The sequence below is a fragment of the Notolabrus celidotus genome, chromosome 3, assembly GCF_009762535.1.
Source record: "Notolabrus celidotus isolate fNotCel1 chromosome 3, fNotCel1.pri, whole genome shotgun sequence".
NCBI lineage: Eukaryota > Metazoa > Chordata > Actinopteri > Labriformes > Labridae > Notolabrus > Notolabrus celidotus.
In genome coordinates, this window is record NC_048274.1 from 9,120,171 (window position 1) to 9,138,064 (window position 17,894).

At 40.0% G+C, this 17,894-nt stretch overlaps 1 protein-coding gene across 1 annotated transcript in view; it reads left to right on the plus strand.

The window, feature by feature from the left end:
• cdh16 (cadherin 16, KSP-cadherin) overlaps positions 1-17,894 on the plus strand; it is a 45,439-nt gene that overhangs the window by 14,010 nt on the left and 13,535 nt on the right. The window contains exons 8-12 of the mRNA XM_034680821.1: positions 2,557-2,682; positions 6,401-6,551; positions 8,807-9,019; positions 10,151-10,227; positions 14,241-14,432. Coding sequence (XP_034536712.1) covers positions 2,557-2,682; positions 6,401-6,551; positions 8,807-9,019; positions 10,151-10,227; positions 14,241-14,432 — 759 coding nt within the window. The remainder of the gene's footprint in view (positions 1-2,556; positions 2,683-6,400; positions 6,552-8,806; positions 9,020-10,150; positions 10,228-14,240; positions 14,433-17,894) is intronic.

Genomic DNA, 17,894 nt, shown 5'->3' on the forward strand with positions numbered 1-17,894 from the left:
TGTGATTTGGTGCTATATAAAATCAGTCTTAGTTGAAATAGTAAAGATGTGGTCTTGGTTTCAAAGTTTGACAGAATGTTATAAAGTAGATATCATTCATTTGAGTGTGGGTAAACAGAATATTAAAGATAATCAGACCGTGGTGAGATATTGATATTGGTTTGATGCTCACAATAAAACACTGTTCTTAAGGGAAGGACAGCAGAAACACCCGATAGCTCTCATCATTGTATTTAATTGTATTTAACTGTATATCTGTGAATGTTACAGTTACATCTAAATGTCTAAAAACTTAAATGAACAAGTTTGTGTTTGGCTGTTATTTTGAAGTTCGATGATTAAGACATCATCTCAGTCATCTGGATCTGGAGACGTCCTCGTCTCGACAGAACCTTTGACTTCTTTCAGCTTAATGTTACCAACACCAACACTCATCACTCTCATCAACAACAAAAAACACTGTATGCCTCGTGCCAAGCACCCATGATAAATTTGGCGGCCAGCTAAGAGAGGAAGGTGAAACATTTTGCAGAATTAGAGCCAGATAGCTCTGCAGGATTTGAAGGAGACCAGCAGAGCTTTTAGGAGAATGCATTTCTCAAACACTGGAAAGAAATACAATTGATAATGTCTGTGAAGGTCCAAAAAGGCAACTGGACCTGGCAGTTATCCTCGAAGACGTTTCACCTCTTCACCGCTTCTTCAGTTCTGACCAGTCTGGAGCTAGAAAATATAGAAAGTGAAAACTGAAACTGAACATGTGTGTGGTGTTTTGTGTGTGCTAGGTTGATGAATCAAGCTACTATTAGCTCACTTTAAGCCATTTAGCTTAGATTAATTCAGATTCAGACAGATTCAGACAACTTTATTGATCCCAAGAAGGGAAATTCATTTATAGCTTACCATATAACATTTAACATTTACAACACATCCATCATATATACATGCTACAAGTCAAGCACCGGATCTGTACATGAGACCAGAGGGTCTGTGAAGGACAGCAATAAGTTAATTTAGTTTATATGAAGTGTAATAAATAACAGTAAGATAAGACAAAGATTAAAAGACAATATAATCTACTTTGTCATACCAACGTTATTCAAAATGACTTAAATAACTACCATCTGAGTTTAAAAGCTTGATTGCAGACGGGATAAAAGATTTGGAGTAACGATTAGTTCTCCTCAAGGGTGCATAAAAACGGCGAGCTGAAGGCATCAGTACGAACTCGGTAGAGAGAACATGTAATGGCTGGCTGATAATGTTTTTTAGCTTTCTTTACCACCTGATTCTCCCAGAGGGAACACAAGTCTCTTTGTTTGAGTCCTGTGATCTTGGAGCAAACCTTTACAATGCTCTGCAGGCTGTTCTTCTCCTTAATGGGTAAGCCATTGAACCAGCAGATAAAAGAAAAGGTTAAAAGACTTTCAATAAAAGAACAATAAAAGTTAAAGAGTTCAGCTTTCTCAACAGGTAATGGTAACAATGTTGGTATTCTTTCCACATTTTGTACACACTGCCTCAAGCAGCTCAATGAATCAGTTCATGCAGGATCAGTGTTTCGAATATCTCATGAGACAACTCTCCCTTTTAGTCTTTCTGTTTGGCTGCCTCATCCTTCGTTTTCTGTCTTCCAGACCTTATTAGCAATAAAATCACCTCCCACGAAGATATCAGAACACTCTGCTTTTTAGATGTTAGAATAATATTAAACTCCATAGAGATAATTCACAGATTCCCATATCTGTGTAGCTGTTATTTTTTAGAATAGTTACATACTCATCTTCAAGTGTCAGCTCTGATATTTAGTAAAACTGTATTTTTGCTCCAGTTGGCAGTGCCGTGGAAAAAAGCTCACGCAGCCGTGATGCAGTCATTACGTAGGTCTAACAGAGACAGGACGTGCCCTGCTAACTCCAGCTCTGACAGAGGGATAACACATGACTTCATAGATGTTTTGAGTGGAACGCTGCGGCAGCTGGGGACTGTTAATCAGATTTTTAAACATATCTCTTAAAAGTCCTAAGGTCTGCAGGCTCACCATAACAGTGAGAGGCAGCCAGCTGTGTGAGCCCACTTTGTGTAAACAAAAGCATAGTGTTTAGGCAGCCATCTCCAAAACATGGGAGGAGTGTGTGACAGTGAGTGGAAGAGATACACTTGCCCTGGGTGAACATCAGCTGTACCGCGGCAGGGCCCCTCTCCTTGTTGGGTGCTGTTTGATGACTACGAGGACCCTTTCAGCCCCGCTGCACGGCCTTCTGTCAAGGGCTGTAAAGCAGAGTGGAAAATCCCCTTCAGCCTGCAGAGTTACTTTTGGCTGCGCGCTCTGTTCCACATCAACGTCAGTGCATTTGCTTGGCTCCTTATCGTGTAAATAAATGGAAACTTAGCTTTGTACTTAATCACCGTGCAGGCCCAGCAGAACAGCGTCATCAAGATTTATGCTGCGATGCATGATAGTGAAAGATATAGTGGATTTAAAATGTACACCATATTTACAAGCTTTACATTTTATATTTGGAAAACCCTTTTGTTGTTTGTGTGTCGTTGTAGGTCAAGTGGAGTGGGAGTCAGGCAGAGTACAGCCTGGAGGGGGAGTTTCCAGAAATGCTCTTCACAATCAGCAGAGAAGGAGTCATTTATCTCAACGCGCCACTGGACAGAGAGACACAAGATCAGGTGTGTATCACTGCAGGCTGAAAACAGATTCCAGCATTTCATGGGGACTGTTTGAGTATGTGGACAAAGAAAAGCCTTTTTTTTTTCTGTGTCTGGCCATGCATTAGACTGTTTCAGAATCCAAATCAGAAATACTTAATTTGTGCCAAGGGGGAATTCAGTCATTACAGTATAATCAGTATGTAAGAAAGTCAAAATATTCAATATAATAATAAATAAAGAAAAATAAAATAAGATAATAATAAAGTATGTACAGAAGCGCAGAATAGTTACAGTTAGCTATTTAACATTTGTTTTTCACATAGAGATAAGTGAGTCCAGTTATCCTTTAATCCTCCGAATCCTGAAGTTTGTCATTTAAAAAAAATCTCTTAATTTTTTACTCCCAGAAGAAAAATAGTCAAATGTGCTCTACTTTTCTGTTAAAATGTTGATTTCACATTTCTTTCATTCCTTTTCTGGATATTTTTGCAGTTGATGACGATAAGAGCATGAATGTTCTTCATTTTGTTAATTAAAAGAATACTCATATATCTATTTGTACTTGCTGACTTGAACATAAATGCTGTAAATTAACCCTTCAGTTATGTTCGTTTCACTAGAACAGCAACAATGTTCCTGGGTCAATTTGACCCGGGGCATATTCAATTATCCAAAAGTGTGAGAACCCCAAAAAATCCCAATACACATTTTTTTAAATCAAATTTTTAACTCCATTACCAACCATTTAAATCAAGATTTAGTCCATTAGTGTTCTTTAATTCTCACAGATCATGGTTCAATGAGGATAACTTACTTTTCTTTCATGAAAATTAATGTAAAAACTTTTTTTAATGTACATTGGAAAGCCCTAAATATAAATACAATAGTTTTACATGACATAGATTTTGTTTATCTTATTTTCCTTATATTTTTTTTTTATTTTTTTTTTATGAATTGATGTTGATAAATTAACACGACACCTCTTCTGTCACATGCTGCCCAGATTTTTATGCTGTATTTAACTAGTTTGGAAGGCATATATTGCCTAAAATGGACTTTAAAAAGGGTAAATTTGACCCGCAACATAACAGCAGTGTTAAAGGGATCTTGTAGGTTTTATTGTGGCAAAGCTGAGCACAGAGGGCAATTGATTTTGGTCATTAAAAAAATAACCCAAAACCTGCAGAGCACACTGACAATATGAAATAACATCTTGCATCTTGCGTTTTGGGTTTTGCATACAACTCCTAAGAGCTTTGAAAGACTGAGAAACATTACTTTATGTGATTAAACATGCCGTTTGAATTTTGCAGTTTATACCTTCTGCATATACATTCTTTAATACATAATCACTTTCAAAATTCTATCATTAGTCAATAAAGTGCTCAATGGTTCAGTCCCTCAGTATATTTCTGACTCCCTCACAGGCTATAACTCAACCCCGCCCCCTTAGGTCATCAGGTGGAAGTCTTTTAACCATACCTAGAGTCAGATTAAAGGTGACATATCATTGCAAAATTGACTTTTTAATGGTTCTTTACCTGAAATATGTGTCCCTGTCTACAAACCCCCCGAGAATGAAAAAAATCCATTCTGCCCCTGTTTTGATTTCTCCACCTTTCTGTAAATGTGTGTGAAACGAGCCGTTTCAGACTTCCGTGTTTTTGTTACGTAACAACAATATCCGGTCTGTCACGGAGTCAGAGCTCAGAGCTTGTTCAGCCCATAGACTGTATAAAATAATACTGAATCCCCCCTCCGTTTTTCATTACCTGCACAAATGTGTGCTAACAAGGAGCTTAGGAGGGAGGCATGCTAGTTGTAGGCTGTCTTAATAAACACAAAGGTCGGTTTTACTCCCCACATCTGCAGATTTGAAGATCTAGTGGATGATTTTATTTATCAAGTGCTAGCGCTAGTTAACATAGCTACATAGCTACATGTCGTAGCTGTAGCTGTGTACCAAGACACACGTCAACATACTGACAAATAAAACATCAAGAAACACAGAATCTGTGACCAATCCTTCAGAAAAGGTCCCGCTGCGTTTCTGGCAGAGGTCGGTTTTACTCCCCACGTCTGCAGATTTGAAGATCTAGTGGATGATTTTTATTTGTCATGGATAAGTGCTAGCGCTAATTAGCATAGCCACATAGCTACATGTTCATAGCTGTAGCTGTAGCTGTAGCTGTGTACCAAGACACACATCGACATACTGACAAATAAAACAACAAGAAACACTAAATCTGTGACCAATCCTTCAGAAAGGTCCTGCTGCCTTTCTGGCAGAGGTCGGTTTTTTACTCCTCACGTCTGCAGATTTGAAGATCTAGTGGATGATTTTTATTTATCATGGATAAGTGCTAGCGCTAGTTAGCATAGCCACATAGCTACATGTTCGTAGCTGTGTACCAAGACACACGTCTACATACTGATAAATAAAACAACAAGAAACACTAAATCTGTGACCAATCGTTCAGAAAGGTCCTGCTACAGGCGCCTCTCCGTCAGGTTCAGATTCTGGATCAGATTCAGAGGGTTGAAGTAACGTGATCTCTGAGCAGCCGTGTATATTCAGCCAACACGTAAACATTAGATCAACGTGCTGGAGAGCCGAGGCACATCCACTTCCGGAGGGGGCGTGGTCAGAGAGAAAACAGAGTGTTCTGAGGAGGACTGAAGAAGAGGGCTTTTCAGGCATGCCAAAATCTGATTTCAAAGTGTTTTTTTGAGCATAAACTTTAAAGACATGTTTTGGGGACCTCTTAGACCAATATATATTGATGAAAAAAGCGTGATATGTCACCTTTAAAGTCTGGTGAAGGGGTCTTAAGTCACTGTAGTACTTCTGTATGGAACAAACTGCCTGCTGACCTCAGCTCCATCCCAACTGTCTCTACTTTTAAAACTAAACTTATAACCTATCTATTTTAAAGCGTATATGAATACATACAGTGTGCATGTAAATATGATGACTGGCTGCATGTTCAGCATCACTTGCTTTGCTTCATTATTGATTGCTGTGTCTGATGTATGTTGGGTGTATGTATCTATTATTTGTCATTATTTGTTATGTTTTTATCCTCAATGCTTTATAAACAAAATTGCTATATTCTGCAGTCTCAATCACACAGACAACCTACACCTCATAGTTTTTGTTTAGTTTGTAATTAATAGAGACATTGTATAGGGATCTTCTACTTCATATGTTTACTGCGACATCCTCAGGACGTTGAAATGTAGGTTTTTAAAGGTACACATCAATTGAAGTATAAGGGGGAAAAAGTGAGCATCCTTAGCTTTTTGCAACTTTGCTTCTTTTGATTGGTACATTCACTCTTACCATCACTCCTGAAATGATTCATAATCTTTGGACGTGTGTGAGAGAAGTTTAATGCTACATGTCCGGCGTCTGAATGATGCACCATCACTCAGTCATGATGGATAAATGTTGAGATAACTCACTTTCATTCATCAACTGTGTTTACCTTCCTATCCCAATGGCAGTCATATACCATCATGTACTGTGTAGGGAAATACTGTACCCTGGTTACAGTCTGTAGGGCCAGTGTGCTCTTTTATTGCCTTCTACAGTATGTATAACATCATACAGGTTCTATGGATGGATGCAGGATATACGTAGAACTACCAAACCAGGTCACCAGACATGTTGAACCATTCTGTATAATCCAATACTCTGGATGCAAACACAGTGTCTCTGTCTTTGTGCTGTTAGTTCCAGATCAGCATTGTGGTGGAGCGTCCAGATGGCAGAGAGATTGCAAAGCCTGTGGAGTTGAGGGTGATGGTGGGCGATGCTAATGATAACAGACCCACCTTTCCACAAGCACAGTACCATACTGTGGTCAAGGAGCTGGCTGCTCGAGGTAAATAACGTAGCTTTAGCTGAAGCAAGATTACCAGCTTTTATTTCACATATTGTAACTGTCTCATGAGATATTTGACAAATTGTTAAATGTGACCTTTGATCGTCCAAAATATGTTTTTCAATACTGTCAAAAAACAAGCTTGACTCATCTGTTTACGTTTTTTTTTAAATGTTTATCACTTCACAAATAGGTATGGGTCCAGATTTTCGAATGATCAAATATTAGTTTGAAAGTAGTTTGAATTAAAAATCGAATGGTTAAAGCTGCTGTTGGTAGGAATGGTGTAAAAAAAAACATGACTTTTTTCTGCTGAGTTTGGAGAAAAGGTCATAATAGTAATCGGTACTCATCTATAAGTGAAGTAATCTGAGATTATGGCGATATCTCTGTGTTTTCAAATGCCTTTGTATCAAGCAATGTTATTATTCCCCTCGTTTCCGTTATCACGGACCAATCAGAGCAACTCCCCGACCCTCTGTCCTGATTGGTCGAGTGGCGGCCCCACTACGTTGCCCTGATTGGCTGGGAAGCCACTACTTCCTCATAGAACGTGCACAATGATCTTTTGTGGGGGAGGTTACGGGAGCAGAGAGGGGAGGGGTAATTTTGACATTTGAAATTTCTTTCCGAACTAATGTTTATATCACGACTACCAACAGCAGCTTTAATGCAAATATTATTTTTGTTTTTAGAGTGCAAATTTTCATTGTTTTTCCCATGCCAAGTTGTAATACACTATTTCTGCCAGACAGTTATAGAGCATCTTAGAGTTATTTGCTAACCGCATTAAGTAACAGGAGAAGAAGAATGCTAACTGCATTAAATCAAAAAAGAAGTAGCAAAAATTAGTAACAGTAGCTGCTGGATATACATTTGTAATGGTGTGAGATTCAGAAACAGAGAAAATGGCAGAGACTGAGCATGGCTGTAAAATTTAAACATACACGCCACACTGCTGCGTCACAGAAAACATCGGGAAAGAAGTCGAGACCAAGCGGCAACCTCTGGTCTTAGAATATGAAGCCCATGTGATAGTGTTACAAACTTCAAACACCGAGCGTCCACTTGAGGCTGGCTGCAGAAACATCGTAAACCAAATACACACCCATTCAAAAAGACGATCTTTACAGCAGAAATAAACATGTTTACAACCTGGTTCAAAAAACAGTTTAGGTCTGAGTAGCTCGTTTCTCTCTCGGCACACATTGTACAGGGGGTGATTTTTTTATAACTGTATTTTCAAAGATATTAAACTTATGAGTTTTGCCCAAATAAGGGCGTGGCTGCATTGACTGACAGGCGGGCACCCTGTAGCTGTCAGCGAAAAGGCTAAAGGCCTGCCTCCTAACCTCACACCAGCTCAGGCGAAGTTAGGTTGTGTTTAGCGTTTTAGATTCAGGCGACGACCGGCTTCAAAACAGAGCTTCAAAAACAGATGGGTGACGTCACGGATACTACGTCCATTTATCATACAGTCTGGCTTGAGATACACATCCCTAGTCCCAAAGGCTATTTTAAGTTAAAATCCAGTACAAACATGTTTAGCTATTAACTGACACAATAATGCTACTTTAATCAATTTTACAGTAAACTTAACTTTCTTATAAATTTCTCTTGAAGTAATTTGAAATACATGTACCAACACCTCTGAACGATCCTTTGGCACAGTCACAGCACAATATGATAATTGCCTATCAAGAAGGCGGGGGAGAACTGGCCGGGGTGCATGGTGCAGTGATGAATGGCCTGAGAGTGCCAGATGCCTTTTGTGAGAACAGCCTTGGATTTTTGCCAGGATTCAGGGGAAAAGCACCCTCACTTCTACCTGCGCTCATGAGAAAACATGCAGAGTGATTTGACATTATCGGCCGCGGCATAAAAGCTTTTTTCACTGACGCTTTAAAAAGGCTGATTCTGGGAAATGAATTAGGCAGAACAATCTGTTAATCTAAATGGAATGAGTGGATGAGGATTAAATAAGAGAGCCATTGTTGTAGCCTCCCTCTCCCTGATTCACTGTGCTATGTGGCTGTAGCTTATTACAGAGAGAGAGAGAGGGAGTTTTCAAGGTTCTTTTCTGTATTATTACACCTCTGAAACACATTTTGAACTGTTAAGTAATCACTGAAAGCACTTTATATAGATACAAATCTTGCTTATAGACATTAACCTTCATGTAAAAAGCCTTACATCTGCTTCTCTGATAAACAATCTCTACTTTTATTGTCCCTCTCTGCTCTCTCTCTCCCCAGGGACAGAGATCCTGACGGTTCAGGCGGCGGATAACGACGACCCAAAAACAGACAACGTTCGGATCTTCTATCGTTTAGTGGGACAGATTCCAGAGAGTCCTCGAGCCCTCTTCAGAGTGGATCGTGACTCAGGGGTGATCTCAGTCCAAGCTGACAGTATGGAAGGCACAGCACCTCAGTACACACTCACCATCACTGCTGAAGACGCTAAAGGTGACTTCAGGTTGATGCAAATTATAGCATCCTTTGTGCTCTATTTTTTTTTGAGTTTGCAACCTAATTATGTCTCACAAAAAGACATGAATACTTCTCCAATGTATGTCCTGGTTTTCTCATTGTGATTCTCTCATTGTGGTTCTTCTTATGGAGGGAATACATTTTTGGGACAACCTGGAGCTGCCTCAGTGTCACTAATCAAAGCGTTTGGGGTAGGGATATTAAAAACTAATAGATTAATTGATAGCTGCAAACTTACTCGATCTACGATCTCTGTTTAATTTTCCACAGCGATTCGGAGCGTATTATGTTAATCTACAGCTGATACATGTTGCTGTTTATCATACAGACATGATTACAGGGAAGAATAGACAGAAGGGAATTAAATATAAAGCTGATGTGCAGTGCTGTAAATGTGGGAAAAACAATGCCGCCGAGCGGACCAATCACAGGGCTTCCGGTCCGTGTTGATTCGATGTGTAGCTACATTTTGGAGGATGTGCACGTCAGCTATGTGCGTAGGCCACTGCATAGGTACTGGTGCTCCACGGAACTTCGGCGTAGGGTATGCTGTCGATTTGACGCAGAAGTATAAATCAGGCTTAAGTGCCCAACATAGAGGGGCTATAGTCCTTGTTGCAGAGGTTGCTGGTTCGACTCCCGGCCGAGACTGTTACCTGCATGTCTTCCCCCTCTCTCTCCTCCCCACGTTTCCTGTCTCTCTTCAGCTGTACTATGTGGTTCTGGTTTGCCTTTACCAGGAAAAAGTCCCAAAAAATAACTTAAAAGAAATTGTAAGTAAATCTAAGGACTTTAAATTAAAAGACAGAAGGCAGAAGTTATACTGAAATAATATGAAAGTGTAAAAAGTGACTTGGAGGAGTGTGAGAAGCTGCAGCTGGTAATTAGCTCAGTGAGTTTGTGTGTCAGTGTCCTTGCTGACTCTGTAGTATGAAGGGATGTATAAGCTTGCTGAAGAAGTGACAGCTGATGTTTTTTTTGGCGTGACTCATGGTTCAGGGTGTCATGGAGGCACGATGAGGTACTTCTCGTTCCTCCTGCATTATTTGTCTGTGTGACGGTCTGACCCTGAGTCACTAACAGAAGCTGTGACGGTGTCCCTGGCAGGTCTCAACAGCTCGTGCACTGTGGTCGTGACGGTGCAGGATGAGAACAACAACCCGCCGGTCTTCTCCCAACATGAGGTGAGAGACTCAAACACACACGCGTAAGGGTCTTCTCGGGACATGATAAACAAATAAATAAAAAGAGTCCAAACAGCAGAGGCCGTCATTAGAGGCTTTTTGACTGCAGACTGTCAATCCACTCTGCAGGTTGCTGATCTAATTTTCCTGGCGGGGAACTAGATACACCCTTTAATCTCAGGCTTAGGATGGCACCGGGTTACTGGAGGAGTTTTATTCACTTCTTTGTACACTAAGTGCCTTGTTTTTTTAAGTATAATCTGATCAAGCTTTCTTTGGCGAGTACTTTCCACTTGTTTATTTATAGACTAATCTACAACATGAATTTAATGTTATTCAATACCGTAAGCATGTTGGATATGATGTAAGGAATGGTGTCATTAAAGCCGGTTCAATCTCAGTTCAAACAGTAAGAATGTGATGACATAAAGCGACTCTCTAGGGAAAATATCTGTCATATTAAACATACACTGCTTAAGAGGAGGCTGTAAAAAGTTTATAGTGTTTCCATGAGCAGCAGCAGCCGTGGTCAGCGTTTATGAGGCTGGCTCGTGGTGGCCGTGCTCACACCGGGCAGAAGCCTTTCAGCACAATTTGTTGGATACCAGAAGAACAATATCATCAGATTCCTCATCACTATGATTTTTTTTTCCTTTTGTGGATAATTAGAATCAAAAGAATTCTGCACACTGTGTAACTTGCAAAAAATATATAATAGCACAGTTTCTGTGCCAGTCATTCATACGGCAAACATTGTGCAGAGACAGTCAGAACAACTTACATCCAAATTCCACCAGATCCACGTCCGGTCTCCGATCTGTCACAGCACCGGATCTGATAGCTTTCTATTTTGGTCATTGTGTTAACTTCCTCTGGATCCGTATCATTGCTTTCCGGTTCTGTCTTTTATTGGAGCCCTCTGGATCAGATACACAAGACTTCTATTTTTGCCAGATGCTGGAGCAAGACGTATACATCTCAACAGAGCAGCTGGAGCGGGACAGGAAGTCAGGCAACAAAACAAAATGAAAACATCCAGTTCATTTTTAGAATAAAGCACCCTGGGGCCGACCTACTAAAGGTTTGCGTGTATAAAATCATGTGCAAACCGCAATGATGCACTAACCGGGAGCACCAAGGATTGCGTCTGTCAAATGAGCAAAATAGCACGTGCAATCCATTTAGCGTGTTTGCCGTCATGAATATGCAGAATACATGCAGATTATAATGGGAGCAGCAAAACCAAAAACAGTCTTTCCCTATCCAGTTCTAAACCTTAGTGTCTTTAAGGTAATCCAGTTTTGAGATCTGGTTGTACAGTTTGATGTGTTTGGAGACGAGAGACTAGTAGAGTGAGGAGGAAGTTTACCAATAAGTGTCCTATAAATGAACAAAATCCTATGCTGCTTTCTACGAAGACCCAACGAGGACCAGCCCACGGTCACAATGGTGTGTTCGAAATCTGTGACCTGTAATAAAATGAAAAGCTCAGTGATATATCGCATCCAATGAGTTCAATGCAGAACCAGTTGCATGCATAGAGGCTGTGTCTCCAGATACATTGAAATAACTGTTTTATCCCTCCTGTTATGTTCGTTTCTCATGAACAGCAATAATGTTCCTGGCTCAACTTGACCCCGGGCATATTTAATTATACGAGTGTGTAAGAACCCCAAAAAATCCCAATAAACATTTTTTAAAATCTCATTATTAACTCCATTACCAACCATTTAAATCAATATTTAGTGCAATGGTATTCTTTAATTCTCACAGATCATGGTTAAAGAGGATAACTCACTTGTTTTTCATGAAAATTCATGTTAAAGCTTTGTTTAATGTACATTGTACAAAGACCTAAATATAAAAACAATTGTTTTACATAGATTTTTGTTAATTGTATTTCAAATTTTGCTATATATTTTTTTGTGTTAGTGATGTTGATAAATTAACACAAGTCAAAGAAAAACATTGAGAACCAGTGCATCATTAGGACCTTTTGGAGAGCAGGAATCCAAAAGGCTTGTTTCAGCAGCTTGTCCTGGTCTCCCCCTCTAAAAGGAACGGTGATCTGTTCAATTCCACAGAAGCATCGGATGAGATGTCATGGTGTGCATCATTAAAATCTGCAGCGATGGGATAGTCTCTGTCGTTTCTGCAAGTTGTGCTTTTCTGTTCACTGATCCTTTGTTATAGTTTCTGAGTAGATATGATATGATATGATTTATAGTGATACTCTTCTCTTCTCTGAAAATCTCTTATTTGAATAAATGTTACGTGAACAGTTAATGCTTATAATTCTAATTTAATATAAATACACTACAGGAAAATGTAAGTCTGTCCATCAAGTCGAGGAGAGTCTGTTCACAGCGATGCTAGAAACTGTGTAAATAACAAGGAAACAGGAACAGCAGAAATTCAGGTAATTGCTGTAGAAGTCGTATAATCCGCCGATAATGATATCAATACGTTTCTTAATTAAATTTCACCACTCTGACAATCCAAAAAAGACTCTTTTATACATTTTGATAAAAAGCAGACATCATAATTAACCTCTCTAACGCAGAAAAAACTCAATCAGATACCAATTTCTGTTCCACCCAGGAGTGTGTTCATGCTCCATCCCTGCCTCCCATCATTTCCTGTTGTCTCTAAAGTTTCTTATAAAGGCTCCGTATGCACCAGCAGTTTTTAAAACCCACTAAATATTTATCTTTTTCTCCATTTCATCGATTTATCTATTTGATTTCCAAAAGATAAAACAGCTTTGGGATCCGCCGGTACCCTCAGTGATCTATTTTTATCTTGCACTGATCCAGCTGAGGAATTCTGCAGTTGCAGGCCGGTCTGAAATGGGACAGTGGTTTCCCTTATGACGGCGAGGCTGACGGTATGAAAGAAAAATAGTCTAAAGATAGGCAGCTGCAGAAAATTCCCTCACTTTTCACCCACATGTGCTACATAATAGAGGGGAGAGAGAGAAATTCACGAGAGCTGGGAGTTATGTGGGAGGGCTATCATGCTGTGATAATAGGGAACTGGTCTCAGGCTGTTCTCTCTGTCAGACCATGGTGACACTGACTGTTTGGACATTGTGAGCTCTAAAGGAACATTTTATTTTGAGCGTGGAGGGTACCTTTCTTAAAAATGAACAGGGTGCAGAGCTTTGGAGTGGCTGCCCAGACCAAAAACTGGATCCAGAATCGTTTAAAGTAAAATTGTACAATCATTTTTTGTAACATCTGCTGTCTTTGTGTTCTTTATGTATTTTTTTCCTCTTATTGGCACCAGGATTTCAACCATGTGGCTCCCAAACATTGCCGTTCATTCCCAAGCTGTTGCAAACAAATGTTCAAATAATCATACCAGAGACCCCCTCCCCTTCCCGCACACACACACACACACGCACACACGCACACACACACACACACACACACACACACACACACACACACACACACACACACACACACACACACACACACACACACACACACAAACAGACAGGTGGAAAATGCTCTTGAGCAGGTCACGCCTGAGAAGTGCAGCTTTTTCCATGGTGATGTGAGGGCAGCACTACAGAGGAGTGAAGTGGGAGGCGAGTGGTGACAGGGTCGGGTTCAGCTACCCTGTGGATGGGGCAGCCAGATCAGAGGCATGGCTGATTCACTAGAGGACATGTGAGAGAGGCAGATTAGACGGCTGTCCAAACACACAGAGGTGTGTGAATAAAGCTTAGCTAACACGAGCAGGGCAAGAGGGAGCAAACATATACTCACATGTTGTCACATACTGTCACAACAGCAGCACAGACGACTGGTCCGTTAGACTTTCATAGCACACATAAAATGATCACATCGTCTCCAAGTGTTTGACACTGATATGAGGACTACATTTGATTCATTTATGAATGCATTCATATTGATACATTACTATAGACACTTGATGTTTCCTATAGCCGACAAATAAACGCTTCCTGTCAGGTGTTCTTACTCGTTCTGTTTCCTTCCCATCAGTATGGGCCTTTTCACATCCCAGAGAACGCTCCAGTGGGCACCACGGTAACAGCTGTGCTGGCGGGGGATGCAGATGTTCGTGGAGGAGACAGCTGGCAGGTGGACTACCGTTTGGAATCCGGAAACGAGGAGGACGTCTTTACATTAGTCACCGACAAGCAGACCAATGAGGTCTCACTCGTCCTTTCGAAAGTAGGTAATTTGCATGCATGCGTTTAGTCACCTCATTCCACATAATAAGAGGGCGGCCAGATTTAGATAAATGTACATTTTTATTTGACACAAGGCTTCTAAAGGGAAGTGGGACGCTCAAATGATGTTTAACGGCTTAATGTTGAACCCGATTCAAACTTAACAACTTTATCAATCTATTTCACGGCGACAAACAGAGAACACTAAATTATCCTTAAGAATTAAAATATGAAATTAAATCTATGAATATATAATAATGTTTAGCAGAGTGACACATAGTTAAATAAATGATTATATAATTAACTTAAGTAAATAAATAAACAAATACATGTATAAATAGATAGATAAATGAACAAATACTTACAGAAATAAATAAATAGATATATATTTAAATAAGTAAATAAATACATTAATAAATAAATAAATAATATTTTCATCAGTAATTATAAAAAGATCAATGGAAAAAATCAGGAGGGCACGAGACCAAAGGGAGGTGACCTTTCTAAACTTGTTACCTTTAGACACCAGTTTGTGTTAGCATTCAATGAGTTTTAAGCTAACTTTTTGCTTGATAGTGTAACACATAACAAAGGTGTAAATTCTGAGCAGGGTTGGTGGCCAGCTTAAGTGGCTGGAAACTGTTTGAGAGCGAGTGAGATGCTCTACCTTGGCTGACAGTAGCTAATGAGTAATCAAACATGTTCTATAATAGACTGTAGGATAATAAATGGACGTAGTATCCATGACCTCACCCATCTGTTTCTGAAGCCCTATTTTGAAGCCGATTGTCCGCAGGTGCCATATTGGAAATGCAGAACTCAACCTAACTCCTGTCGAGCTGGTGTGAGGTAAAGAGGCGGGCTTTGAGCCTCCTTGCTAACAGCTAAAGTGTTCCCGCCTGTCAATCAAGTCAGCTGTGCCTCTTATTATGCGTTATTAAAAATGTGCCGATAGCGAAATGAACTATTCAGACTGAAATCATTTTTTTAACCAGGCTTTAAACATGTTTACTTCTGCTGTAAAAATCTACTTTTTTGAATGGGTGTGTATGTGGTTTCTGGTACTTCTGGAGCCAGCTTCTAGTGGACACTCAAGGAACTGCAGTTATTAGCGCTTCCACACTGGCTTTTATTCTCACGACCGGAGGTTGCCGCTTGGCTAATATGCAAATGCTAACTTTTTATACTATATTTTATATATATTTATAAATGTTTTTTCAAATGGTTGTGTAAGCTAGCTAGCAATGTTAGCTAACAGAAATATCAGCTTGGTATTATTTATGTGCTATCCTTAGCTGTCTGTTGGTTATAAGTTATCAAATACATTTTTCAGATTTTCAGATTTTCAGTGCACTTTATCTGAGAAGCAGTAAAACATAGCAACATGTACAGCTGAGTTCACAATATGCACAAAACTCCAAAAAATGTCCCAAATTTTCCAGGTGAGCTGCATGTGTGAACTCAAAATTTTAGCCCCCGCTGTAACTGACTTTTTCCTGCCTTGCTTCTTGTAAAATTTTTCTGTACAGTCAAGTGATGGAAGAACACAGCAGGAAATATTTGGGAAACTTTAACTCAAGCGAGTGGGAGGGGATGATGACGTTTATATCATGTGACAGGTGCAACATGCAACAATGTGAATGAAAGCACCCAAGGCTGAAGAAGGGGAATAAGAAGGGTCCAAGTCAAGGGCAGTGACATAAAACAGTACAACTTATATCTGTACTTAAGGTGTGTAAAAATGTAAGAGATCAATCAGTTAACCGGCTCTGTTCTGTTGGAAAAAGATATTCCAATACGTCAATACTTCAGCTCCACATGCCATAAATAAAAAATAGTCCAGATGACGATGGGATATTGTAGCCCAATAATCTATCTTGTCCTCAGGGCGCATCACCCTCGCCCGCCTCTCATAATCCAGCAGGACGTTTTAGGGTTGCATGTGCATTGCAATGTGTGTGTGTGTCGATGTAAGTCTCTGTGTGTGTGTCTATACTCTGATGATGATCTGCTCTGTATAAGTGGGCCAGGCAGGCGGCGGTCTATTATTTTCAACCTCTCTGTGGGAGTTGAATGTGACTGAACTGTGTGTTGTTCGTGCACCGTTGAGAGAAAGCAGGAGATGTCTAAAAGCTAAAAATAGACCCTGTATTATTCCAGATTAGCATGCGAGGACTTCTGTTCCTTAGAAATGATAGAATACAGACGTGAGTCATGTTTTTTGAGCAGCTGTTTTTAGAGCTCTTGTATTAACCTTGTTAGATTACGCTGTAACTAACTTTGAATCACCAGAAGGGATGCTGTTGTTTATTCAGCTTACTTCAATGAAAATGAAAGCTTAAATCCTTCACAAGTAAAGCTCTAGTGGATTAATATGCATTTGAGAAAATCCTTTAATTCATGGCGTTACAGTGTGAGGTCAGCGCCAGAAGGCAGACACATTTCATTATTAGAAATTACACACCGCTCACAGCCCGAGTGAATAATTAGATTGTGTGAGCAGACAGTTAACCACACAAGCTAGAGGCTGCCTATCGAGGTAAATGTGTAATAAAGCAGAGGGAATTGAATCAGGAGGAGGAGACATTACATCATATTTAAAACAATTTGTCAAAGCAAAGAGTGAGGTGTGCTGCAACAGTTAAATTAATCATGTGATCATCTTTTTCACAGTTAATGAATCAAAGAGAGAAACACTGAAAGAGGTCATTAACACCTGCTTCTATATGACAAACTGAACGTATGAGTCATCACTTTAAAGTGCAAATGTAGTTCTGTAAGCAAGGTGAACACTACCATGACATCATTACAGCAGCTGTAATCTTACAATACTATAATCACATGATTGTGATATTAATGAAAAGAGATTTTTAATATGATCTATTTTATTTGAACTTCACTAACAAGACCAGAATATTATATCAGTAGCAGGACCCACTTTATGAAAACAAAACCGCGTCATTGAACATCAAAAAGTAACCATGCATTGGTACAGGTTTCAGAATTTAGATGGTCGAGGTCGAGGTAAAGAGGGAGGGGAAGGGTTGAAGTAAGGAGAAATAAGTAGAGTTTGAGGTGAAGAGGGATGAGTAGGGAAGATGAGTAAAGGTCAAGGTAAGGAGGGATGGGAAGGGGTCGAGGAAAGGAAGCATGATAGTGGGGATGAGTAAGGGTCGAGGTATGGTGGGATGAGGAGGGGGGATGAATATAGGTTGATGTAAGGAGGGATGAGTAGGGGTCGAGGAAAGGAGGCATGACGGTGGGAATGAGTAAGGGTCGAGGTAAGGAGGGATGAGTTGGGGTTGCAGAAAGGAGGGATGTGTAGGGGGGATAAGTAGGAGTCGAGGTTTGGAGGAATGAGTGAGGAGATAAGTGGGGTCGAGGAAAGAAGGGATAGGGCACCAGCTAAGGAGGAATATGTAGAAGTTGAGGTAAGGAGGGGTGAGTAGGTGTTAAGGAAAGG